Source organism: Perca fluviatilis, chromosome 12, assembly GCF_010015445.1.
Source record: "Perca fluviatilis chromosome 12, GENO_Pfluv_1.0, whole genome shotgun sequence".
NCBI classification, from domain to species: Eukaryota; Metazoa; Chordata; class Actinopteri; order Perciformes; family Percidae; genus Perca; species Perca fluviatilis.
Window position 1 is genome coordinate 5,208,922 of NC_053123.1, and position 24,726 is coordinate 5,233,647.

Sequence of the window (24,726 nt, forward strand, 5' to 3'; positions counted from 1 at the left end):
TAGCTAAATTTGTTCCATTGCCCTTAAAAGTTGTTATATTGACACAACGAAAAGTCCCGAGGAAACACAGAAAAAGTATGCAACTTTGGATACGAAAAAAAACTCTCACCTTTCACAGTTTGTGTTTGCTATGTTGATTTTTTTTTTAAGTTCAAACGGTTCAAACACATTTTCCCACATCCGGTTCCGGTCCGACAATCTTTTAGGTCCCCGTTATGGCTATCCCCGCTACTGCCAACGTTGTGACCGATTCATTGGTCAAATAGGTTTTCCACAGGCGAGGAGCCATTTTCCGTAAACGTTAGAATATGTTTAATGTCTCTCAACTATGTTGTTATCTAGCTACACACCCCAGAGAAAGCGTACATAATCAGTTTCGGGGACGTAACGTTACATGTTGCTACTGCCGCCGGGACGTGTCACCTTGAATTCTGCCTGCCGCTCTTTGGCTAACGCAAAGCTGACCCACTCTTATCGTACCGCCACAGAAGTATTGCAACTGGCCGTGGTCGGTGGTTGGATAGTTTCAACGTTATCTATGTCTCAGGAATTGCCAAATAACCGTTTTCTCTTTTTACGCCGAATTTTAAAATGGGAGTAGTGCTGCGGAATCTCCAAAAGGTGGTGCCTCTTCGCCGCGCCAGACTGCGCAAGGATGTTGATACACTGAGGCACATACTGGGCATCCACAAATTTGACCTGGGCATCGTTTGCGTGGATAACAGCAGGATTCAGCAAATTAATAATATATACAGAAAGAAAAATGTGCCAACTGATGTCCTCTCATTTCCATTCTACGAGGTAAATACGACTACATGTCAACATATTACCGTAAGCCTGGTGTCATCTGCTCCCATAAAGCTGTACTAAACTGTACTACATGCTTTCCCTTCAATAAGAAGGAGAGCCCAACTAGAATGTGGTGGTGGGTAGGGTTGACCAAGAATTTTTCTATTAGTTATTGTATGGACTTCTTGAAACAGTCACAACTGAAATGGTACTTTAACTTATTTTTAGGACCTGAGGCCTGGTAAACTGCCTTCCCCCCTTCACAGGGATGAGCTGAACCTTGGGGACATTTTCTTGGGTGTCGAGTTTGTGATGAAGCAGTGTAAGGAGGAAGCCCTAGATCTGCATGGAACCCTCACTGTAAGTAGCTGGAGAAGCAGTGGCAGCAAAAACTGTCCTGTCCTGTTAGTAGTGTCCTATACACTGTCCTGTGACTCCCATGACTGTCCCGGGACAGTCAGACACTGTCCTGTACACTATGACTCAGAGACACTGTCCTGTGACTCCATGACTGTCCCGGGACAGTCAGACACTGTCCTGTACACTATGACTCAGAGACACTGTCCTGTGACTCCATGACTGTCCTGTACACTGTCCTGTGACTCCATGACATTCATGGAGTCACAGGACACTACTAACCGGACAGGACAGTTTTTGCTGCCACTGCTGCTGAGTACCCTGTGTATCACCAATAAACTGAAATCTCTTAGAAATGCAGGCTGTTGATTGTTTCACAAACATTTTATTTAATTTTTTTAATAAAACTGCTTTGTTCTGCATTTGATACTGTAATTCAGGTCTTAAACTATGACTTCCACCATCCTGTCTGTGTTTGCAGTGACATTAGCTGACATTAACTGCTCCTTTTGCCTCATGTTTTAGGTTGTCACTGCACATGGTATCTGTCACCTGTTGGGCTACAGACATGAGACGGAGGAAGAGTGGACTGAGGTTTGTAGAGATTACATGGTGAAAGAATGTTTATGTGCAAAACACATTTAAAGAGTCTGTTCAGCCGAATTACAAAGTAAAAAAATTCTCACTTAACTACTGTTATGTTTTGGTTTTGTGTCCAAATGTATTTGTGACAGTTCTGCCTCCAATACAGTTGAGATGAATGGGATTTCTTTTTTCACTCAACACTGCAAATTGTAATCTAAAATATTTATCTGAAACGTCTTAACCAGAAAACTCTCCTTGTTAATCCACAGAAGACAAGGTTATCACTTTTTATGGGACTGTCTCTTTGGTAATACAAGTAGTTCCAGTAAAAGTTGTTCGAAGCTGGTCTGTGGGTCATCTAGAGTAATGGGAACTGTTTTGGGAAAGCGACATAGCTGTCAAACTATTCAAATGTAATATAAGATTAACAAAGATCTTTGTTGTAAAAGGGTAGAGTATCAGAGGCAGACATTTAAAAGAAGCATGGCTAGATACTGTATTGCTGAAGCCAATTAAGCAAATATGTTTCTTTAAAATTCTTTGGGTTACTGGCCGTTTAACTGAACATATGTCGCAAACTAACTGGAGAAAAGTCTTATTTGTCCAAGCTTTTTTCCTATCCATCTATGAAATGCATTCTTGTTAAATCAGGTTTTATCTTTCAAGCATAAAAATTGCAACACATATTTGTACATGGCAAACTCTGCTCACATAACTGTTGTAGATCTGTATGATTTGATGGCTTATTTCTATGCTGTTTGGGTGCTACTGAAAGTGAATTAGGGAACCTTGTTAATATGGGAATTAACTGATTTAAATCAGAATGTTTTCTCACACTGTAAAGCATAGAGGGGGTAATATGTTCAAAATTTAAGTTTAAATTTGTTTCCAGATGCTGCAGAGGGAACACTACATTTTAAGTGAGTACAACAGACTCACAGGGAGACATCTGGAGCCACTGATGAAGAGATGCAGTCAGGACAGGTGACAATGACTGTCAACCTGCCAGCTTTACACTCACACTATGGTGCTTGCTATTGTTTTTCACTACCTTTTTAACCAGGTGGACTACTGTTCTGAGTGTATTTACTGTCATGCTGTCTTCTCCACAATCTGCGACTACTGCTTTTAAGGACTTTAATCAACCGGCAGACGTACAGCGGTTTGATTGTGGATATCATCTTCAAACACTGGATGTGAGTGTTGTTACAGAGTTTTAAACATCAAATAAAAAAAAATAAGTCTGTGCACTTTCACTGTAATATTTTATTAAAATCTGCTTTAGGAAGAGTTGTGTATGAAGGGTAGAAAAAGCTGTTCATATGTACTTCACAAATACATTACACCCTCTTTACACTGCATCTGGGACAGGATGTTCAGGAAAGCACAATGTTTCAGAAATGTAAAGCAAGTCAGTCCAAGGCTGACATAAACAGGAGAACCAATTTGTGAGTAACTTTTGCCTGCTTTCACAACCGGGTATACGTTCATGGTGTAACAGAATACTGTACTTCAAGGAGTCAGCAAATGGTAATACACACTTCCTAAAAACCCAACCATATATGCCTGGGTATAATCAAGAATATCATTTAGTCCATACCTGTTTTACAATGCTATAGTATAGATTTTCTTTTGTTGTGAGGAGTAGAAGAAATAATGTGTAGTCTGAAATGTGGTTTAATTTTTACAGTGGAAAAAGCTGTACAACCAGTGTCTAGTATTGAAACCAGTACAGGAATAAAATACTTTTGTTCCATTCTATATGCAAGCACGCCTGATAGGAACTAGATGAACAGGGTTAGCAGAGGTCTTAGGTATCAAGTACTCTTTACTGGCCTTAAAGATGAATTTAAATACATTACACTATAGCTAGCTTCCTTCGGGCGAATTACTTATTTGCCATGGCATAACTGGATGGGTTAAATATAAATCAACCCTATGTTGCAATAAATAGAAAATCTGTTGGCTTTTTATAAAGAAAAATCTGTCCGACATTGTTTGACAAATTCAAAAACAAGATTGTGCAACTTTAAAGTAAAGCTTGTATACACATTTATAAAAAAGTTTTCTTGGGAGGCACAAAGTCAAAATCCCAAAAGAATAAAGTAGGCGTTAGAAAGAAAAGCTCGGTAAAAACAGGCTTTGTTATTAGAGCTTAATGATTTTTTTTCCCCCCAAATCTATAATATGGAGACAACCAGACACTCACAGATTAGTTCATAGGTCAAGCACAAAAAGTAAAAGTAACAGAAAACATCCACACACTGACAGAAAGCGGTTTTAAATTGGCCAGTTTGTGCCAGAACATAAATATTGCACCAAATGTACCCGCTAAATACAACACCCCTAACTCTATAATAGCTTATACTCCAACATAGAATAGCATCTTTATTTAGTTAATATAGGAAATAAAGGGTCTGTAAAACATACAATCCATTGAGCACCAGCGACATCTGGTGTTTGATAGTTGCTTTAAGTGAAAAGTCTGAATGAACGGCATTAAAGAAGTGTATCAAGAAACAAAAAAAAACCTTTACAAAACAGTTTGATAAAAATCATAGCAAAGAAAAACTCCAGCCCCAAAAACATGGAGGCAAAATTTGATCCACTGAACATTTCTAACTGCATTTCTTGTATCTTAAAGAGTCTTGACAGTTTTGCACCCGTGTTGGCATTTACAGGTACTGAATTAGCAGAGCATTTAGTGATTTGTAGAGGGAACGAAGCGTCTGAAGACGACCAAAGGAGGACGGCAATCAGTAGTACTCCAGGCTGTTCAGAGCAGAGCTCCATCTACTAGGGTTCAGCTGTGGATGTGTGTGTGGGCGGCTGTCCAAAGATGTAGCGCTCAGAGGGGCTGCAGGACATTCCTTCCAGCCTCTGAAGGCGTGCTGGCTCCAGATCTCTCCATTTCAGACAGCTGCTCAAACACATCCCTGAGGAAACACCAGATAAAAGCGTGTCAGAGCCCCTTACAGCGAACTCATGTGATGCCCTTTGAAATAGAACCCACAAACATGTACTACTACAAAACATAGTCCAGTATGCGTGTGCTTGTTCACTAGTGTCTGCTGTGTGAAACCTGTGACTAACCGAAATTACAAAATATTGTTGCATTGCAACAGTATTTACTCCTTTGGGGTCAATGCAGCCTAAAGATTAAGCAATCACAATTTATTTGACACAACAGCCTCTGCAGTCTGCACTATTTCTGTACCTAACGGGTCAAAGAGGCTGCCTTACGAGTACAAATGCTACACTGACATAAGACACTAAAAATTTCTGCCAAAAAAATAGTCAGCCAACCCACTTGTGCATGTAGAAGAAGATGTATCCGCTGCGGTCCCGGTCTCGCTGGACAGCTGCTTCCTGTGTGCGTGACACATCCAGGTCGTTGTAGGTCAGCCATGACTGCTTCTTCATGTCATACACGTCACTGATGTAATGGCCTAGGGTGGAAAATAAAGAACGTTTATTTGTGGACACTCAAGTGAGAACAGGTAGTGATGTGACATGCCCAGTCAGACCAAAGATTGGTGATGAGACAAAACCGATATAGAACGTTTCAGGGGTCTGAACTGGCCCATTTTGGCTCAACTCAAGCCAGCGGATTGGGTCACCTGCAACTCTGCTCGTCAAGTCGCCAGTGGCTGCTTTTAAAACGCATGGCATGTCACCTGTTAGAAGAGCCAATCAGCCCTTAGCGAAGCAAAGTCAGCTACAGGGTCAGTTACGAGAGAGAGAGAGAGCGAGAGCGAGAGACTAATAGCTTTATTTTCAGTTTCATCACTACTAGAAATGTAACTATAAGCAAGTATCTCACTATCCTATTTGAAGACGCTACAAATGATATGCGGCTACAAAAATAGCCTGAAAAGTCTTAGTACAGAGAGTCGTTGCTATGGAGGTGATACACCACCTCATATAGTCGTAATTGGTGTAAACTGGCAGGTTTCAGAATGTTGCAGACTGGCGCATTGCAACTACCCGTAGTTGCACGCTTCAACTTGTTGCGTCTTTGCTCTGAACAGGGCTTAAGGTAGGCAGGATGTCATTCCAACCAAAGACTTTACCAGGTGAGTGCAGGCACCTGAATCTATCAGGTCACAGACTGTGGTAATACTGCTTATTGAGGATAAGTTGTACCAAGGTGTAAATATCATGCATTATGACATAACAAGGTAAGTCACTCTATTACACTATATACAAACATCATTGAGACCAAATATTAAATCTCTTTTGAAAAACGGCAGCTGTAAAGCAACTCCTTTGCTGTACTTTGCATTAACGTTGATATAAAATTTATCTACGCACAGAAGCACAAATACACACAAGTGCTCACCAGAGGAGGAGCTGCTTCCAATGTGACTGACGACACTGATGAGTCGAAAAGAGTTGGCCAAGTCTCCGCTCTGTGGATTAGAACGTTTAGAAGCAGGTTACTATGAATGGAAGCAGCTCAGTATATCTGATGTTTACACTATCTATCTATCTATCTATCTATCTATCTATCCATCTATCCATCTATCCATCTATCCATATCTATATATTAGTACAGCTAGAAAAAATAGCCAGACTACTACTTTTACGCAGGAAGGATTTTACTTAGTGTGCAGCTCACAATAGTTGCTTTTCAGTTTATTGTGGAAGTAAAAAAAAAAAAAATCCTTAATCTGGACTGTCTACTCATTTAAAATCCTAAAGCAGATGTGTGGCAGCAGGATGTTAAGTACCTCAGCGTTCCTCTTCAGGTTCTCAGTCTCTGCTTCAGAGTACTCCATGTCCAGCACATCCTCGTTGCCAGAATCATCATCTGAGCACAGTAACTCAGGAAGAGAGTTGTTAAACTCTGTTGGGTGAAAAAGGAGGTATTGGATACTTGTCAGGCATTTTCACAGCACTGAGTCTGATTAAACAGTGTCATTACGTGCTCTGAGCACATATGCCGTAACTGACACAGTATAAGTGCTATAGTTGCTTTGCAGTGATGTCAGCCTAGGGTTGTTTGTGTAAAAAGGAAAGAACAAACTGAAAAAAATGAGGAAAAAAAAACACTTAAATTGAGACTGCTTTGGAGTAATTTTCAGGGCTCATGAGTTTCAACAAGCACCTTTTCAACATTCACTAAGTCTTGGTTCATACCTTGCAGACTGAGCTCAGTGGCCCTCTTCAGATCATCATCCTCTCTTAACTCTTGGGCCTCCTATATGGTGGTGAGGTGAAGACAAGGCATTACAATGACATTACATCTAAGAAATTTGAACATTGCTTTTTCACTCTGGTCATGTCTGCTTGCTCATAAAGTACATTCTTCACTACTGTAATGTAAGTAACAATAGCTCAGCCCGCCTGGATAGTCAACATGATTTTTTATTATTATTATTTTAGTTTCTTTATTTGGCACTCACCACAACTATCTTAAGTCTGCATATTTGACACCAGTAATGGTTTCATAGTATTATAGTGCTAGAGTAGTATTAAGATGCAGCACCATTGTTCCTTTCCTGAAGGTTTGGCCATGTGGCCTTTGATCTTACATGCTCCTGAAGGCTCTGGGCCAGAGCCTGTTGTAGCTCCTGTTCTTCCCTCTCCTGATCCAGACTGTACTGCTGGACCCAGTCCAGTTCTCCCTGCTGCACCACACTCTCTGGAGTCTGGTTCTCCTTGTTCTCATCCATGGTCAAGTCCAGGGAATCCAGCACATCTACACGACATCAACACATACACAAGTCAGTTAACTTAAATACTAGTGATGTTATCTCCACTTAAAAAAACCTTTATAGTAGGGCTGGGCGATATGGACCAAAAGTCATATCCCGATATATTTTGGCTGAATATCGATATACGATATATATCCCGATATTTTTTTCCGCGAAGTGAGAGCAAATGTTCAGTCAAAGCCCAAATCAAATATGACATGTCACAAGTAGTTTCATAGAAACAGTTGCAAAATCAAATAAATAATAAACCGGTTTCTTCACCTGGTTCATGATTAAATGCTCAGCTGTTCAAATAACAATAAAATGTAAACCTAAATACTGTATAACAGGAGTAACTTTTTTGAAATCAAAGCTCCATAGGCTATTTGTGATTCGTTCCAAAGGTCAATTAAGCTTTTGATATTAATATAATCTACTTTGTTCAAAATGTAATGCCTCATGCCTGTAAGCCTAGGTTATAGTCCCATTCTTCCACTTGATACTGCTTCCACTTAAGTAAACTAAAAGATGAACTATCGACTACAAAACAAAGAAACTAATTAATGTGTTAATACAAAGAATATTTATTATGATCGGTTCACAGATCGAGGTTCAAAGCGAAACTTCACCCTTCTGAACTAAGAGTTTCTGCTTCAAGGTGAAGTTTAAACAGACTGAAATGTCCAGGCTCATTCCTCCACTATTTATTTCTGTATGTATTTATGCGTTACATGTAATTTTAACGGGCACTGAGCTCCAGATCCTGCAGCGCCGGTCGCTGCCCCGCTGTAGCCTCTCTCCGTCCGCCTGCCGCCGGCAAACTTAGTGGAACTTTCCCCGATATCGACATACAGTTCGTCCTGGACTACGTGTAAGATCCTACCGATCACCACTCTGTCTTTGGCTGGTCCGATCTGGATCAGCGCGGGGCCGAGCGCGGCAGCGGCTACCTGTGTTTTTGCCCGGGGAAGAGCACGGCGGCCCACGGGGCTCTCCGCCTCCCGCTGCCGGAGCTCAGATTGCTGGTCAGGCGGCATATATAATCATAAAACACATTGTCACCTGTTAAATGTTATCCATTGCGGTTTGTTCTTTTCATTTCCTCTATCGAACATAATTAAGCAGTACAAAAGTCCGGCATCTTTAGCGTTGATCTGAATGCTTCGGACCCCTGTTCCAAGATGGCGGCGGGTTTTGACGTATGTTTAGAACCTCACGGCGACATATCTATGGGAGCAAGGATCACATTTGAACTATATCGATATATGCGATATGGTCTAATTCCATATCTCATTTAAAAATATATCGATATATTTGTTTATATCGATATATCGCCCAGCCCTACTTTATAGTCGGGTTTAATGACGACAATGTTACTTTGCCAAGACCTATTCATTTTGGCTAGGCTTGGGCAATATATTGATATTATATTGATATGAGACTGGATACTGTCTTATATTTTGGATATCGTAATGACATGACTTAAGTGTCATATTTTCTTTCTGGTTTTACAGGCCACATTACAGTAAAGTGATGTCATTTTCTGAACTTACTGGACTGTTCTCAACAGACTGTTCTAGCTATTATTTTCCTTCACTAACTCAGTCATTATATCCACATTACTAGGGTTGGGTACCATTCACATTTTTATTGTTACAGATACTCGAATACTCCGGTACCCATCGGAACCTTTTTGGGTACTTTCCCCTTTGTAATAACAAAAAATAATTTCAGTTGTAAAAATAATTCCACCTCTCCCTACAACCTATTAAATCAAATAATTTAATTTCTTACTCACTGTAACTTTTATTCTTGTATTTGCATATTAGTCTATTTCAGCCCATTTTGTTTTTATGACCATTTTTAATTGCTCTTTAATGGTTTATGTAAAGCACTTTGAATTGCCTTATTGCTAAAATGTGCTATAGAAATGCAGTTGCCTTGCCTTATAACCTCAGCCTGTCACCAGGGCATAGAAACCACTGTTGTGCCTGCTTGTCTCAGAGGAAGTGTAACGTCAACAACACCGCGTACGTGTAATATTTTCGTGAAAGCAGCAATAGTCAACCCTGCAATATCGATATACTTATTTGGTCAAGAATATTGCAATATTGAATTCTCTCCATATCGCCCAGCCCTAATTTCAGCCAACCAAGTTTTTGTTTGAATGCAGAAAGCCACACTGATTTCAAGCAGTGTGAACTATCAAGACAAGTCATTGTATTACATTTTAATATGCTACATTTGTACAATCCCTCTATTATACGGTGTTTATATTTTAAAAGACGAGGAAAAATGTACTGACCCCTTTTAGAAACCCCACCTACTGAACGTCGTTGGACTACCTGCAGGCTGCTTGCTGTCCGTTTCCAGCAGATCTGTATGATAGGCCAGGTCATGGGCATCTGTGTCCCCAAAGCCTGTGTCTGGGCTGCTGGTTGGCTCATCCTCCATGGGGGGTGGAGCCGAGAGCCCGGCCTCTTGACGACTCATCTCCAGCACAGCTGCCAGCATTTCATCGTCATTTATGCCACTGAAATCCGCTGACTCCATTGATGCTCCTCGCTAAAGACACACAAAACAGTATCAAAACAGCCACAGAAAAAGGAGTCTGAATAATAATTGGCATGTCTGTCAGCAAATGCTTACCTCTTCCGGTCGGTCATCATCATCAGGCAGACCGCTGCTAAGGCGTCGCTTGCGGCTCACAGTCGCCTTTTTTATAGGCTCTTCTTCACAGTCAGAGTCCAAGAGGTTAGACGTGCAGCTAGAGTTGACCACTTTCTCTCCAATCCTTCTAAACACACACACACACACACACACACACACACACACACACACACACACACACACACACACACACACACACACACACACACACACACACACACACACACACACACACACACACACACACACACACACACTAAGTGATTGGCACACTTAAAGCTATAGTGCACAACTTTTTTTATATTAATGAACGTCCGTTACATTCAAGCCATTGCCAAATGAGTTGCTACAAAGCTAATTAAGACCATCAATGAGCTCAGTCTGTAATCAGCTCCACACAACTCCATCTGTATTTCTCACTATGGCTATGCTCAGAAGATTGTGTCCTCCGGTGACTTTCCCGCGCAGAAGCTTGAGTGAAGATAATTACCTCTTCTGAAGAGTCCATCGTGTTTTGTTTTTTTATCCTTCCGTGGCCTTCTTGGCTACGACAGTGTTGTTGTCATTACTTAGAATTCCTTATGGGGGCGACAGAAACTACGCACTATAGCTTTAAGTCCCTTTCCTAGTCATGCAATATGTGACCGATTACACACATTTTATTTTTAGATGATCTCTTTGGCATTATTACTACCAAGGCACTCCTATACACACATTTTATCAAGGAGGCTGAGTACAAAACAAGTAGCAGCAGACTTAGGAGTTCGGAGCTTTGCCAAAAAGGTGGAGTATGCGATTCTGGGGAAAGATTGTTGATATTTGAACTCGACACCCAAACAAATACACCACCCTCATTCTGAACATTGCCCCTTTTGCTCCCAATGCTGTGTATGAATTTTTTTTCAGCTCACACAAAATGGATAGCTAGTGGACCGTGAAGAGATATTCACTGAATTTGACAAAAAAAGTGAATTGGATTAGAATCGCAGACTTCACCTTTAAGTTATGGCCAGTGTAAATGTAAACCTTCCTTCTTTTTCTCCGTTTAACATTATTTGAAAGTCTAGCAGAACAAGCAGTACTTACCGGAGAGGTGCGGTGGAGGAGTTGACCAACTGTGATGTTTTCAGTGTTCTGGACCTTCGAGAACAACAAAGAAAAGGTTAAGAAACCTAAATATTTGCCATCTTCCCCTAGCCAAAGAAGCCAAATTAAATGCAAGTCAATTGCAAAGCTTTTAGCTACAACCCTACTGAATCACTCAATTGTTCAGGATGTAATTACCCAGAAAGTAAAAAGTTTAAAGTTATTATTACATTTTATTTGAGAGAGCATGTCTTACATGGAGGCTTGGGAACTCCAGCCGAGACTAATAGGGGGTCGTGTGGATTCAGTGCAGTGGGACAGCAGGGTCAGGTATCGGGGAATCACCACCTGCTGTCCCAGCTTGCTGTTTAGAGACAGCTGAGCATTGAAGCTGTACCGTTTCAGGTGTAGGATGAGCACTCTGTGGGGAGAATAGATCAATCAAAAATCTGAAAGTTGTGGCTTCTTTGTTTAAGTGCTTCTTTTTTGCAGATAGATAGATCAAATTCAACGGCAAGCATTTAACAATATGTGTGACAACTTCTCACTGTGCATTTCACTCTCAACAGTCTGTATGTAGATACCTGGGCAGTTTGCTGAATTTATGTGCAACAGTAGCAGACTTTCCATTGCACTTCTCACATGAGTACTCAATTTCCTCCATCTGCAGAATAAACAAGTAACTACATTAAACATTACACACACAAATGCATATAGTTGAAGCCTGTTTGTTTCATTAAGGGATAGTTAGTTGAAAAAGGAATATAACAAGCTTGGAAAGTGGACAAAGGTTAACCTTTTTAGGTTTTTTATGCAGTGGAATTTTACCACGGAGAGCAGCGCTAGAGCAGTGAGAGCTAACTCGGCAGCTACTTCTGGGGACCAAAATTAATCCTTAGAAGTAGCTGCACACCAACTGACAAAAAACACAACAAAAACACTGCACGACTTGAAGAAACTCAGTCAATCTTTCATAGAAATTCAATTGAACTATAACCTGTTTATGCAAAAGACTCACCCTAAAAAAGAGATCAAGAGAATCCTGGATAGAGCGAAGCGGGAGTGTTTTCTTTCGCCGTGGTAGGTCGATGGACATGTCATTGAACTGCTCTCTCTTGGTCACTACTTCGCCACAGCTGCAAAAGAACATGAAGGTATTATCACACCATTTGTTTTCTGCAGAGTCACAACAGTTTTGGCAAATACATCACAAAGATGCACGGCAAGGATAAATTCAGATGATCGAGCAGGAGAGGGACCTCACCCTTTGCAGGTGATGGTGTGCAGCACCTCAAATTCCATGTTGACTGCCACAGGGCAGGTGTAGATGCGGGAGGTGTCCGCTTCGTCACCAGGCTCTGCCTTGGATGCCAATGAAGCTGTCTCCTGGCCATTCTCACACACCACCGAGGACGATGATGGTGCAGCAGCTTCATTTGTCCAACTCTTGTTCATTTTCTCCACATCGTCCTTTAACTGGTCCAAACACTGGCTCAGAAACTCATGAGCATCCTGGTAAACAATGTCACACGCAAGGACTTAATTAAGTACAATGAATAAACATAAGAGGAAGGTTATGTAAAAAAACAATGAAATGTCTCAGTACAACTTCAGTGTTTTGATACAGAAAGCTGAGAGACATATCTACATAGAATACAGTTCATTTCTTTTAATTATTTTGTTATATTTGTACATACTTGAGATTATTTTTAAGAGATTAAGAGAAAGTAAAAGACTTACAATCCAACATTTTTCTGGTACACAATATTGTATCTATTTCAGGTAATCTTTCAAGTACCAGTAAACCACAACGGCTCTGAACTGTTGATTCTAGAGGACGATCTTACATTCTGCATGTTGCCAGAGAAACGCTCAGCTGTTGAGGAGATGGCACTTTTCACTTTCCTCAAGAGGTCCTTTTTTGTTTCTGGACAGCCCACGTCCTTTTTAACCATAAGGTGAGCAAAACGCCTGCAGACAGTGAAGATATCACACAGAATTAAGTACTTTTAATAAGGCCAGCTAGCAAAGCACATGAATGAACAAATGATTTTCTACACAGATGGTAAAAGTTCCTTTAAAAATCCTAAACTTGTTAAAGTTCCTTTAAAGGCTCAGTTGGTAACTTTTATAAAAATGACTGTTTGCCGAGCTGTCACTATATCCTGATAGAAGTACAGGAGACAGATAATCCTCTGACCCCCCCCTCTTAGTTCTGCTAATGGCATTCACAAGTTTCCACCACGCCTAAAGATCATCACTGACACTGCATTAAAGACTCCTTGGCTCGGAGTAGTTGTTTTCTTTACGCCATTAAGAGCAACAGTAAGAGTTTCAGCAAATATGACAAAACTTATTTTTTATGGAAGTTACCAACTGTAGCTTGAGAATCTGTAGGACATCATCTTACGTAGTACCTGAGCAATGCATTGATGGGCACCTTCTTCCATGGGATGCTCTGCCTCAGCATGTCATTGGAGAAAGAGGGGAGGCTGAAGAGGGACTGCAGGATGGCGTTCATGTAGCAAGTGTTGCCCAGGTTGGAGAATCTGTTAAACATAAATTAAAAGGATTTACACAATGCATGAGAAAAAAAAAAAGAAAGTACTTTCATGTACAGCCCATCTGGCATATTCTTACCCTTGCAGCGGGGTCTGAGGCTGGGTCAAAGTGGAAGGCCTCTGTTTGTTCCAGCCACTGTAGTCCATAGAGGGGCGTACCTTCTTGAAGGGAGTTGAGTGATTGGGCAGCATGAGGCTTCTCTTGGCTGTAGTGGTCTGCGCTGTACTGGATGGGCTGGGGGGTTTACATTTTGAAAATCACAAATCACTTGTAGATGTGTGCTAACCCAATGCATTTAACACTCATACCTGCAAACTCAGAAGGGCTGAAAAAGGTGACTCACTCCATCCATCCATCCATCCAGTTTGGACATACCTTCTCATTCAATGCGTTCATTTTCATGACTATTTACATTATAGATTCTCACTGAAGGCCTCACAACTGTGAATGAACACATATGGAATTATGTACTTAATAAAAAAGTGTGAAATAACTGAAAACATGTCTTATATTTTAGATTCCTCAAAGTAGCCTCCCTTTGCTTTTTTGATAGCGCTGCAAACCCTTGGTGTTTTCTCAATGAGCTTCATGAGGTAGTCACCTGAAATGGTTTTCACTTCACAGGTGTGCTTTGTCAGGGTTAATTTGTGGAATTTTTTTCCCATATTAATGGGGTTGGGACCATCAGTTGTGTTGTGCAGAAGTCAGGTTGATACACAGCCGACAGCCCTATTGGACAACTGTTAGAATTCATATTATGGCAAGAACCAATCAGCTAAGTAAAGAGAAACGAGTGGCCATCATTACTTTAACAAATGAAGGTCAGTCTGTCCGGAAAATTGCGAAAACTGTAATGTGTCCCCAAGTGCAGTCGCAAAACCCATCAAGCGCTACGAAACGGTCTCACATGAGGACCGCCCCAGGAAAGGAAGACCAAGAGTTACCTCTGCTGCTGAGGATAAGTTCATCCGAGTCACCTGCCTCAAAAATTGCAAGTTAACAGCAGCTCAGATTAGAGACCAGATGAATGCCACACAGAGTTCTAGCAGCAGACACATCTCTAGAACAAGTGTTAAGAGGACACTGTGTGAATCAGGCCTTCATGGTCAAGTAGCTGCTAGGAAACCACTGCTAAGGAGAGGCAACAAGCAGAAGAGATTTGTTTGGGCCAAGAAACACAAGGATTGGACATTAGACCAGTGGAAATCTGTGCTTTGGTCTGAGGAGTCCAAATTTGAGATGTTTGGTTCCAACCGCCGTGTCTTTGGGTGACGCAGAAAAGGTGAACAGATGGATTCTACATGCCTGGTTCCCACCGTGAAGCATGGAGGAGGAGGTGTGATGGTGTGGGGGTGCTTTGCTGGTGACACTGTTGGGGATTTATTCAAAATTGAAGACCTACTGAACCAGCATGGCTACCACAGCATCCTGCAGCGACATGCCATCCCATCCGGTTTGCGTTCATTTATTTTTCAACAGGATAATGACGCCAAGGACCAAGAAGGAGAGTGATGGGAGTGCTGCGTCAGATGACCTGGCCTCCACAGTCACCGGACCTGAACCCAATCAAGATGGTTTGGGGTGAGCTGGACCGCAGAGTGAAGGCAAAAGGGCCAACAAGTGCTAAGCATCTCTGGGAACTCCTTCAAGACTGTTGGAAAACCATTTCAGGTGACTACCTCTTGAAGCTCATCAAGAGAATGCCAAGAGTGTGCAAAGCAGTAATCGGAGCAAAGGGTGGCTACTTTGAAGAAACTGGAAGACATGTTTTCAGTTATTTCACACTTTTTTGTTAAGTACATAATTCCATACGTGTTCATTCATAGTTTTGATGCCTTCAGTGAGAATCTACAATGTAAATAGTCATGAAAAGTGTGTGTGTGTGTGTATACGTACATACATACATACATACATACATACAAACAACCACTGGTTGGGAAAAAGGGTATTTTACAACAACTTTGAATGCAGAAGACTGGTGAGGTGAATTTCAGCAATATCTGTGTTGTTTTTCAGACAATGGTAGCTGTTGTTGGAATCCTCTAGTGAAATACAGACACACTTTTACACCGTTTAGCTATCAGCATTTTAACTGTGTTTACTCCAGCTGCTAGCTAACGGTAGGCTAACATTACCTGTTGTTGAGTGTAGTGTTACCGTAACTAGCGTCCTGTGCCGCCATGTTTCAGTTCCCTCTAATGTCCGTTTTCGGAGCATCAGAGAGAAGCGCAGGCATTTAAGTAGCACCTAAATCCGCGTTGCTATTTGGTCCGGTAGATAACGGTCATTAAGGCACCGGTGCCGTATTAGCACCGGGATTTTCGCCAAAAAGCGACAAGTTCGCAGGTATGAACATTGCTAGCTGACGACTAAAGAAACTCACCGGTCCAGGAAAGAGTGGCTCTGGCTGTAGTCTTTAGTCCCAGATCGGCTGCCATAGAATGATGTTGGCTGAAGGGGAGTTGAACCCAGTGGAGCTGGGGGTAAAGGAAAAAGTGGGATAAAACTCAAATAAAAAAAAAAAGTCAATTTTAGGTCTGAATATACAGGTAAATGTTCTACTATCCCCTTAGGGTGGCAGTAGCTCAGTCCGTAGGAGTATGGACCAAAGTACAGAGTGTGGATTGGTAGCTGGAGAGATGCCCGTTCACCTCCTGGGCACTGCCATGTGCTCTTGAGCAAGGACCCGTACCCCCCCACCCCCCAACCGCTCAGGGAGCTGGTCCAGCACTGGCAGCCCACTCACTGACATCTCTCCATTTGTGCATGAATAGGTCCTGAGCATGTGTGTGTATTTCAGGCCTGTGTGTAGTGATTTCTAACAAACTGAGTGTAAATTGTAATTTCCCCACTGGGGATCAATAAACAGTATAAATTACTGACTCAAACATTGCAATCGACAGTTATAAAATCTCCAGAAGTTATGAAGGATAAATGTAACATGCAAATTTACTTTTACAGAGTAATTGAATACAGTAAGCAGCAGTATATGGGTAGTGTTGCGTTGTTTGAGTTGTAGATGTAGAAGTTTACCTGAGCTCCTGTTCTCCTCTGCCTGCTTCAGCTTATCTTTGCAGCTCTGTAGAAACTTTCTGGATGGATCCAATGTGGCCTTGTTGTTGCTAAGAAAATATATGTTTACAGATTTTTACCTCACTGAGGAAACTATGGAAGAATTTATGAAAACCCAAAACACTTGTATGCACTTTGAATAACAATCTAGAATTTTTCATTTACAATGACCAATGGCCATTACACATGTATATAAAACAAATTTCACTAATGTACAGTATATATTAAAATTATGGTATCCATCTGACCATCAGATGAGGAAACAAAAATTATATGGAAACAAAAACACAAACAACGTAAGCCGTTCCCGTGGTGGAAGTGTTTCCATCCAATGGCTTTAAAGCAAATGAAAACCTGTGCGTAATGATGTCACATGCTGTTTTGCGTTCAAATTGGTATATTGAATTGATTTGAGACATTTTATCGTGTTTCCATTCATTTTCACACTGAATCGCAACAGCGTTGTCGCAACAACATTCAAGCTGACATTCGCGAACAAAGTTTTGCCAGACAAAATGGATTGCGCCATTAACCTACAAATGATTCATTTTGCACAAGTTGTAATAGTGCTAATGTGCCAGCTGATAGCGACATATCACGCTATAATGAGAAAACCAATTCACCACTTCTGACCTGTACAGGTGAGTCTGTTTAACCATAAAATAACCTAAAAAACTTTATCGCAATTCATTATTTATTAGGAAAATAGCGTTTCCATCAGCGTTTATCGCATAAGCCGTGTATATATCGATCAAGAGAAAATCAGATGAGACCTAACGTATAAACTTTGAGTCGATATTCAATCGAATTTTACTGTTTCCTTATGCCATTTTTATTCAATATCAATTCACATAAAAACGTGTGGATGGAAACATAGCTACTAAACAACAGGAGATTGTCCGTTTGAGATGCGTTCTTACTGGAAATACTCTGTTTGATTTAGACTAGAAGTGGCGCAGTTTGTAATTTGGCAATTTTGCCGTTCCTTAGTTTGTCTGACGATTTCAGCTTATTCTTCACCCTTGGGTATTCGTTTCGGTCTAGTTTTGCACGAGCCGCAAGAAACGTCATCAATTCCAACTTGCTTGCTGTGAATTCTCACACTTTGGACTCAATCGAAGATTACGCGGACTTCGTACTTGCCGTCATGTCCGATCTGACCGATTCGGAAATTTACGTTCTCACATCCAGCTCCGCCGGGTAATGTCTAGATGATTTCAGATTTGCAGTGCATGTGTGAAAGTGGCTCTAGATACAGAGTCTGGTCAGTAAGTTGTGTTGCTTTTACCTAGACGAGTCATTTTCCTTGGGGTAGTCCTCAGTCAGGTCACTTTCAGAGGTAAGCAGTCTCTTTCTCTTCTCGCTCCTGAAAAAAAGTAATACATAACAACTTATGTCACAAGCCTGAACTGACCTTGACAGACCAAACCATGAAAGTGTCAAAGTTCTCCTTTAGGACGCAAGTCGCATTCAGGAAGATCATCAAAAAAAAAATACAGGCCAAGCACGTTGTTATCGGGAGAAAAAACACTAACAGTAATTCTCTTTTTAGTTTAACTTTGTCAAAATATATAAATATATATATGCACACACAAAAAACAACAAATACTAACTATAGCAGTTTTCCAATTTCAGAGGTCTCTATTGTAATAATGCTATTTTTATATTTAAAAATGTTCAAATAGCATAGCAACAGCAACATGAATTTCCATCCTACCTATTTTCAGAGAGTCCAGTGCGAGTGGGAGTGGAGGTTGCTCTACTCGGGCTGCCCAGAGGCTTTCGTGGTGTTGTGTCCTCTCTGCCTTCTGTGCTCTGCCGCCTGGGTGTTGTCTGGAAGAGGTTAGGAATCTGCATATTTAAGTCAAATGTAAGAGTACACATGTCTAAATTTTTTAATTAAAAGTTAAAAATGTGGGTTTGTGTTCTCGCTCACCTGTCTCTCCCCTGATGGATTGGTCTCATTTTTCATAGAGCGGTTCCCGAGCACACTGAAGTTTGCACTTCCATTGGATTTTAAAACAGCTAAATTAAGAACAAAAATTTGAAATCAGGACAATGGAATGACAGGATTCTTTAAACGATTCAGTCTGGGTTGTGAATTCCCCTCTCTTAAAACACTCATTTTGTTTAAAGCTAGAACTGTAGCTACTCCAGTGAAATTAGACCTGACTTACTGTGTGATCATTTCACCGTGAAAGGTTGTTCATAGCATTGAGTTTAGGAATTAAAAAGGCCCCCTGTATTTTAAGGAACATTTATTTATTTACGATACGTTACTCATTCACAAAGAAAATTGTGATAGTTAGATATAAAAAAAACTGAATATGGTTGAGCAATGTTTTGACTGAACTGTCAATCAACAATGTATGAAAAATGGTGCGTAGGATATAGTGATGTAGGATTATTTGCTCAATTTAAAATTAAGAAAACCCAAGCCTGTTTTGAGAAATTGGAGCCAGATCTGCTGAGAGGGGCTCGGTGCACAAGAAGAAAACTATGTATCAAAACGGAAAGAACTACACATTATCCGCAGCAGAAGGAACAGGACATACTCGCCTCAGTACCAATAAATACCTTGAGGAATACAACTAATGCAAATCTTTAACTCAAAATAATGATTTTGCTAAATCTATTATAGTCAACATCACAAATAAGAATCACCATCAACAAAGATTTCTTAAAGTGCCCATATTATGAAAAATACACTTTTTCTGGGATTTGGGGTGTTATTTTGTGTCTCTGGTGCTTCCACACACATACAAACTTTGAAAAAAATCCATCCATGCTGTTTTGAGTGAGATACGGTTTCTGAATGTGTCCTGCCTTCAGTCTCCTGGTGAGCTGTTCAAAATCGGCCCGGACTGTGACGTCACAATCCGAAATGAGCTGGCTAACCGCAACCGTTAGCTCGTAGCGTTAGCATGCTACCTCGTTCTCTATAGCAAAGCACTGCTACAACACACACAAGTTCACCATAATCTACAAAAGAACTACTTACATGTGCGCCCTCGTTTAGAAGTCTCCCAGCTAATCCTGCCTTGTAACTGACCAAAGTTGGAGAAACAGGCTCTCTTTTCGTTCTCTAGAGTTAGCTAGCTGACATGATCTACATCTGAGCTACTGCGCATGTGCGAGTGCAATCAAAGATAGTACAGAAGAAGAAGAAAAGAGGTCTCACTCTGTAGCTAAAACAGAAACCAGGTGAAAAGAGGATCTGCAGCAGTGAGAGAGAGCTGTGCAGTACAACAACAATATGGTGTTTTTTGAAAATTAAACCATGTAAACCTATTCTGGTACAACCTTAAAATACAATTATGAACCTGAAAATGAGTATAATATGGGCGCTTTAAAATGAGCAGTGGTGTAATTACTTGGCTTTCCCAGCTTCAGCTTTTCAAGGTAGTCTTTAGTCTTCTGAAGCAAAGTCTGGGGTATCTTGTCCAGGATGATGACACTGCTGTCCTTCAAAGTCAGCATGATTCGGCTCACAGTCGGGTTAACTTTCTTCAAGTTCTGGTTCAACTGAGGACAATACAAGGTAATCAAATCAATTAATTGATTATAGATTTGTTTTTCCATAAATAATTACAACTGCATACTTTAGTAGCTCTTAAGTGTTAGGTTGAAAATAATTTACTTTAATTTTAATTATGCACTAATTTTACCAATTTCGGTTCGTGAATTTGAAAATGAATAGAGGGAAATCCCCTGTGAAATGGATCCTTGATCAACCTAGTGCCAGGCTCAAACCCAGGTCATCAGTCAATTTGATGAGTCACCTCTGGTACACCCATATTGTTTATTCTTATTTTAAAATCATGCACTGTTGCCACATAAATCACATTCTACAGAATTAAGGGTGGTTTTAACATTTACAGCCCCTTCCGGAGGGCAGCAGTCTTCAAAATGCCCAAAAATATATTCCAAACCCCTCCCGCAGCAGCCACCTCTCCAGTGTCCACCCATGCTTAGAATCCAGATGCTTATATTTTTACCAAAATATCAAACCCGGGCCACTGCAAAGGACTCCGTCTACATGGGGCGCACGCTCTACTGGGTGAGATACTGTAGAGGTTGCCCCCGACACCTACTAACTTGATTATTAACACCTTCGCTCTTCCTACAACGACTGTTAAAATGTAATATGTGAAAAAATACCTATTGTAAACCACTATATGGCTATGGACTAGCTTTGGGCAATATGCCAATGTTTACTGTGAGATTACTTTACAACTGTTTACACTGGGGAAGCGGTCCTTTAGAAAGGTACCCTGTTTGGTTTGTTTCTCAACCTCTTCAAGCACATGTTAGTAGAAGCACATGTACGTGCATGCAGGTGATGGAAGACTTATTCCTGGGGGTACTTTTATTTTTGTTGGTTATATTAGGCCATTGCAGACTATGTGGAAAATGACAAAGCATGCCTGCTATATTACAATATTTGATATAAAGACTTTTTAGTTTAATGTGATGAAGTACTTTTTATAAAGTCACTTTTCGAAACTACAATGTTGTTTGATACATTTGAAGTGGAGCACTGCTTCAAACTAAAGATGGGGACACACATTATGATTTTCTGTGCAGTTTGCAGCATAAAGTAGCCAGACAAACCATTTTTGTGCTATGTCATGTTTTGGTACAATGAAGTGCAGAGTTTTTTATAGTTACTTGTATTTACTCAGTTGTTCAATATGCACTTCTTTATAAATGTCAAGACAGCAAAAAAAAAAAAAATTTATTTTTGAAAAATTTTAGTCAACTTTATAAAAAATTTGTTCCCCCACACAAAAAAAACACACCCCTTTTCCAAAACCAAAAAAAAAAAAAAAAAAATCGTATCAGTTAGTGGAAAGTAGCTATAATATGTGGAGCATATCTGTGGTGTGTTCCTAACTTTTTTCCTTTCTTTCCATTTCTGTACCTTTCACAGTATTGCTGCTGCAAATGCTGCAGTAACCATTGAAATTGTATGCGCTATCCGTTGCTTCATCTTTCCAAGTAAAGAACAAGCATCAACAAGCTACCATATCACCTGCTTTCCCTGAGGCTTCTGATATGTAGATGATGAAACATCAAAGAGACAGATCTTTCCAAAATTGTGTGGTGAATCTCAAAATATTACATTGAGAAATGTAACTGCTTCCAAATCCAAAAGCAATGTTACAGCAGTTGCACCCATTATTGAATAAATACAAACACAACAAACTGAACAATACCTGGAAAGTTTTGGGAGCTCCGCCACAGCTGAATCTTAGACAGAGGTTAACTTTGCAGTCCTTTTCCTGAATCTCAAAAGTTCCCTCTTTCCACCTGGTGGTACCCAGGTCGATGCTGGTAATGCGAATCTTAACAGCGCCACCGCTGGAGAGTTTGGGCACTATGGTTGACATGGCTTACCATCCAGTTGGTGCACTTGGGAGGCTGTGACTTATGCTCAGACAAATCCTAAACAAGAGGGAAATTAAATCAACTGTGTCAATACAACCAGTGTGTCATGTATAACCCCCCATCTATGTCAAGTCTGCACTGAGTGGATTATAAATGTCATGCTTTAACCATATCCGTGCCACTGAATTACAGCTCTCACTGCCATTGCTTTATAGAGAGTTGACAAGCATAAGCTAATGAGCTCAAAGATAAACCAAACCAACTTGAAAGACATCATTAGCACTAATATTGCACGGCTAATAAAAAAAAAAAACACTAATTTTCTAAGTTTTAACGTTACTCAGCTAAAACAAAACTATTAAAACGCAATTAAGCTAACGTTAGGCGTTTAACTACTGAGCGCTTGTTTAAAGTCACAACAAACTCGAAGTCAACCACAAGCAACATAGCACAACAGCTAAGCAGCACAGACACGTTTGACGGCTTAATTTTAACATAGACTAGCTATACACTCGCAGCTAAATCTTGACAAGACGGTGATCAATGTGAAGTGGGGAAACTAACGCCACTTATGTTAGCTGGCTAGCCTGGTTTGCATTAACGTTAGCCATCGAACTAGCCCAATGGCCAATCTGTATCGCGGCAGCGAAGATGCACGACACGACCACCGTCCATTACTTCTTGCTTGGTCAACGTTATTCTGACAAGACGAACAGTTACAAAAATGTGCAAAACTTACAAAGTTACAGAGCATCAGCTAGGGTGACAGAACAGCAAAGCCGAAAGTCTGCCATAATGATGTCGTCCCCTCATCTACAGACGCTGAATGGATGGGGAAGGCCGACATTAGCAAGTCGGCTAGCGGGAACTAGCTAGCTAACGGGCTAATTTGCCTGATTGTAGTTTGGTGATGAAAACAGTGTCACGGTTTGATTAAATCGTCGCAGTTCTTTACCTGTCGTTGGTATATGCTCGTCTTGAAACTTTTAAATCACAATATCGTTTTCGTAGGTCCTCCGAGGGCAGAAAGTTTGTTTTACCGGCATTCACCTGCTCCCCGGTGCGTATGTTGTTGACAGTGGACCCGCACACTACGCCTCGCAACGCTTCGCGATGATGGCGGGAATGTGAAAATTTACAACGGAAATGATAACCGAGAGTGCGCCCGATCCTCCTCTCGCGATATTTTGTATTATCTGTATTTAGGTTGCCTCCATTACCAACAAAAAACTCGACACTGGATTAGCTATGTTATCTGTTCAATAGTGGTCAAGCGCTCGAGGCTGTTGTCGATACAGATAAATGAAAATATTAACGTTTTGTTATCGCAATGAAGTTACGTTCCTTGTAATGTTAACGTTCGCGCGTAACTACTGGATTCCGTTTCTCAATACGTAAAACGCTAGCAGCTAGCTAGCTAGCTGGGCTAACGTTAGCTGCCTGCACTGTGTGTTAGTTACGCCAAGTTTGTTTTATTGCAGCCACATAAGTTTGCCACTACACCCCAGTTCAGCTGATATAGTAGTTTTAACAACACATTGGGACCACAAAGAGCTTCAGAGAATGCTGGCGACGGGAGCAGTGAGTATTTTAATATCAGTGAAACGTTACGGTATCAGCCGTCTTAACATAGCTACATTTCCCCTTTTTGATTTGCTTTGATTGATTAAACCACCTCATTTAACACTGTTAATTTATGGTTACACCATTTCATAAAATGGGAATATTTTTAGATGTCTTCAGCATCAATTTATTCGTATTTCCCCAAATTCAGCCTGACATATTTGGTATCTTTTGATACTTAGGGATCTCCAACGAAGCTTCAAATAAAGGTTTGTGGCTTTGAATAATGTTTGGCTGCACAGTTTGCAATTGGTTGGGCCTCTGACTAAGATTCAAATTGATATTTTGTCAGAGACATAACAGTATGTAGAGAGATTTCAGTTAAACTGCCAATTCATTTACAGTGATGCCAAAATAAAGCTACTTACTCCCACACAATCAGAATCACCTTAAAATCAATTATGGGATACCATATTGTGGATGTGTTTAGTTGTAACATACATATGAGTTGTTATGATGAGCAAAATTGCTCATGACTTCTCATTCCATCATACTGATATAGCTACAGTTTGTATCCAAGGTTTATTTGGATGGCGATGATTGAGGCACTTGTTGACTATGTCCACCTGCTTTTACAGGCTGTAACTAACGTCACAGCCCTGGCCCAGGTAGACCGGGAGAAGATCTACCAATGGATCAATGAGTTGTCCAGTCCAGAGACCAGAGAAAATGCCTTGCTGGAGCTAAGCAAGAAACGCGAGTCTGTGCCAGACCTGGCACCAATGCTCTGGCACTCCTGTGGCACTATTGCTGCCCTGTTGCAGGTATGACCCATGTCCCACTCCCAGATGTAGCACATAGTATCTATTTGCTCACGTGTGTGTGTGTGTGTGTGTGTGTGTACTATGTGTATGTATGTGTATGTGCTTTTCATCTTACTTGCTTAGTATTT

The 24,726-nt window shown here is 40.7% G+C and overlaps 3 protein-coding genes across 7 annotated transcripts in view; 2 read left to right on the forward strand and 1 right to left on the reverse strand.

Moving 5' to 3' along the window:
- Nucleotides 1–180: 180 nt before the first annotated feature.
- ybey (ybeY metalloendoribonuclease) lies at nucleotides 181–2,981 on the forward strand. The gene is made up of 4 exons (XM_039818829.1): nucleotides 181–801; nucleotides 1,018–1,149; nucleotides 1,672–1,740; nucleotides 2,624–2,981. Exons 1-4 carry the CDS (start codon nucleotides 592–594, stop codon nucleotides 2,717–2,719), a joined length of 507 nt encoding a protein of 168 aa, XP_039674763.1. The 5' UTR covers nucleotides 181–591; the 3' UTR covers nucleotides 2,720–2,981.
- A 409-nt stretch (nucleotides 2,982–3,390) lies between these two features.
- usp37 (ubiquitin specific peptidase 37) lies at nucleotides 3,391–23,317 on the reverse strand. Of its 4 annotated transcripts, none has more exons than XM_039818823.1 (24): nucleotides 23,167–23,317; nucleotides 22,040–22,268; nucleotides 20,195–20,345; nucleotides 18,757–18,845; nucleotides 18,538–18,671; nucleotides 18,109–18,186; nucleotides 16,782–16,870; nucleotides 16,132–16,225; nucleotides 13,827–13,982; nucleotides 13,604–13,735; nucleotides 13,034–13,157; nucleotides 12,451–12,698; nucleotides 12,205–12,322; nucleotides 11,771–11,850; nucleotides 11,443–11,607; nucleotides 11,187–11,240; nucleotides 10,080–10,224; nucleotides 9,776–9,995; nucleotides 7,269–7,435; nucleotides 6,874–6,934; nucleotides 6,465–6,580; nucleotides 6,074–6,143; nucleotides 5,042–5,180; nucleotides 3,391–4,667 (listed from the first exon to the last, which is right to left on the reverse strand). In XM_039818823.1, exons 2-24 carry the CDS (start codon nucleotides 22,211–22,213, stop codon nucleotides 4,580–4,582), a joined length of 2,892 nt encoding a protein of 963 aa, XP_039674757.1. In that variant the 5' UTR covers nucleotides 22,214–22,268; nucleotides 23,167–23,317; the 3' UTR covers nucleotides 3,391–4,579. The 4 variants fall into 4 exon arrangements, with proteins under 4 accessions (XP_039674757.1, XP_039674755.1, XP_039674758.1 ...); XM_039818821.1 differs by having other exon boundaries at nucleotides 10,080–10,227; XM_039818824.1 differs by having other exon boundaries at nucleotides 10,080–10,227; nucleotides 18,538–18,653; nucleotides 23,167–23,316.
- A 131-nt stretch (nucleotides 23,318–23,448) lies between these two features.
- The window catches only part of cnot9 (CCR4-NOT transcription complex subunit 9), a 10,503-nt gene continuing 9,225 nt past the window's right edge, over nucleotides 23,449–24,726 (forward strand). The window contains exons 1-3 of one of the 2 annotated variants that reach the window (XM_039818826.1): nucleotides 23,449–23,792; nucleotides 24,017–24,043; nucleotides 24,413–24,598. In XM_039818826.1, the coding sequence (XP_039674760.1) occupies nucleotides 23,775–23,792; nucleotides 24,017–24,043; nucleotides 24,413–24,598 (231 nt within the window). In that variant the 5' untranslated portion in view covers nucleotides 23,449–23,774. The remainder of the gene's footprint in view (nucleotides 23,793–24,016; nucleotides 24,044–24,412; nucleotides 24,599–24,726) is intronic. The other variant, XM_039818827.1, reaches the window with a different exon arrangement.

What these genes read in the sequence shown, in the direction of transcription:
- ybey (XM_039818829.1), top strand. Translation starts at nt 592, where the DNA reads ATGGGAGTAGTGCTGCGGAATCTCCAAAAGGTGGTGCCTCTTCGCCGC. An exon ending in TCTCATTTCCATTCTACGAG is followed by an intron (nt 802 to 1,017) that starts GTAAATACGACT and finishes ACTTATTTTTAG; the next exon opens with GACCTGAGGCCTGGTAAACT. An exon ending in ATCTGCATGGAACCCTCACT is followed by an intron (nt 1,150 to 1,671) that starts GTAAGTAGCTGG and finishes CTCATGTTTTAG; the next exon opens with GTTGTCACTGCACATGGTAT.
- usp37 (XM_039818821.1), bottom strand. Translation starts at nt 22,213, where the DNA reads ATGTCAACCATAGTGCCCAAACTCTCCAGCGGTGGCGCTGTTAAGATT. An exon ending in ATCCATCAGGGGAGAGACAG is followed by an intron (nt 18,672 to 18,756) that starts GTGAGCGAGAAC and finishes TTAAATATGCAG; the next exon opens with ATTCCTAACCTCTTCCAGAC. An exon ending in CCTCAGACCCCGCTGCAAGG is followed by an intron (nt 13,736 to 13,826) that starts GTAAGAATATGC and finishes TATGTTTAACAG; the next exon opens with ATTCTCCAACCTGGGCAACA.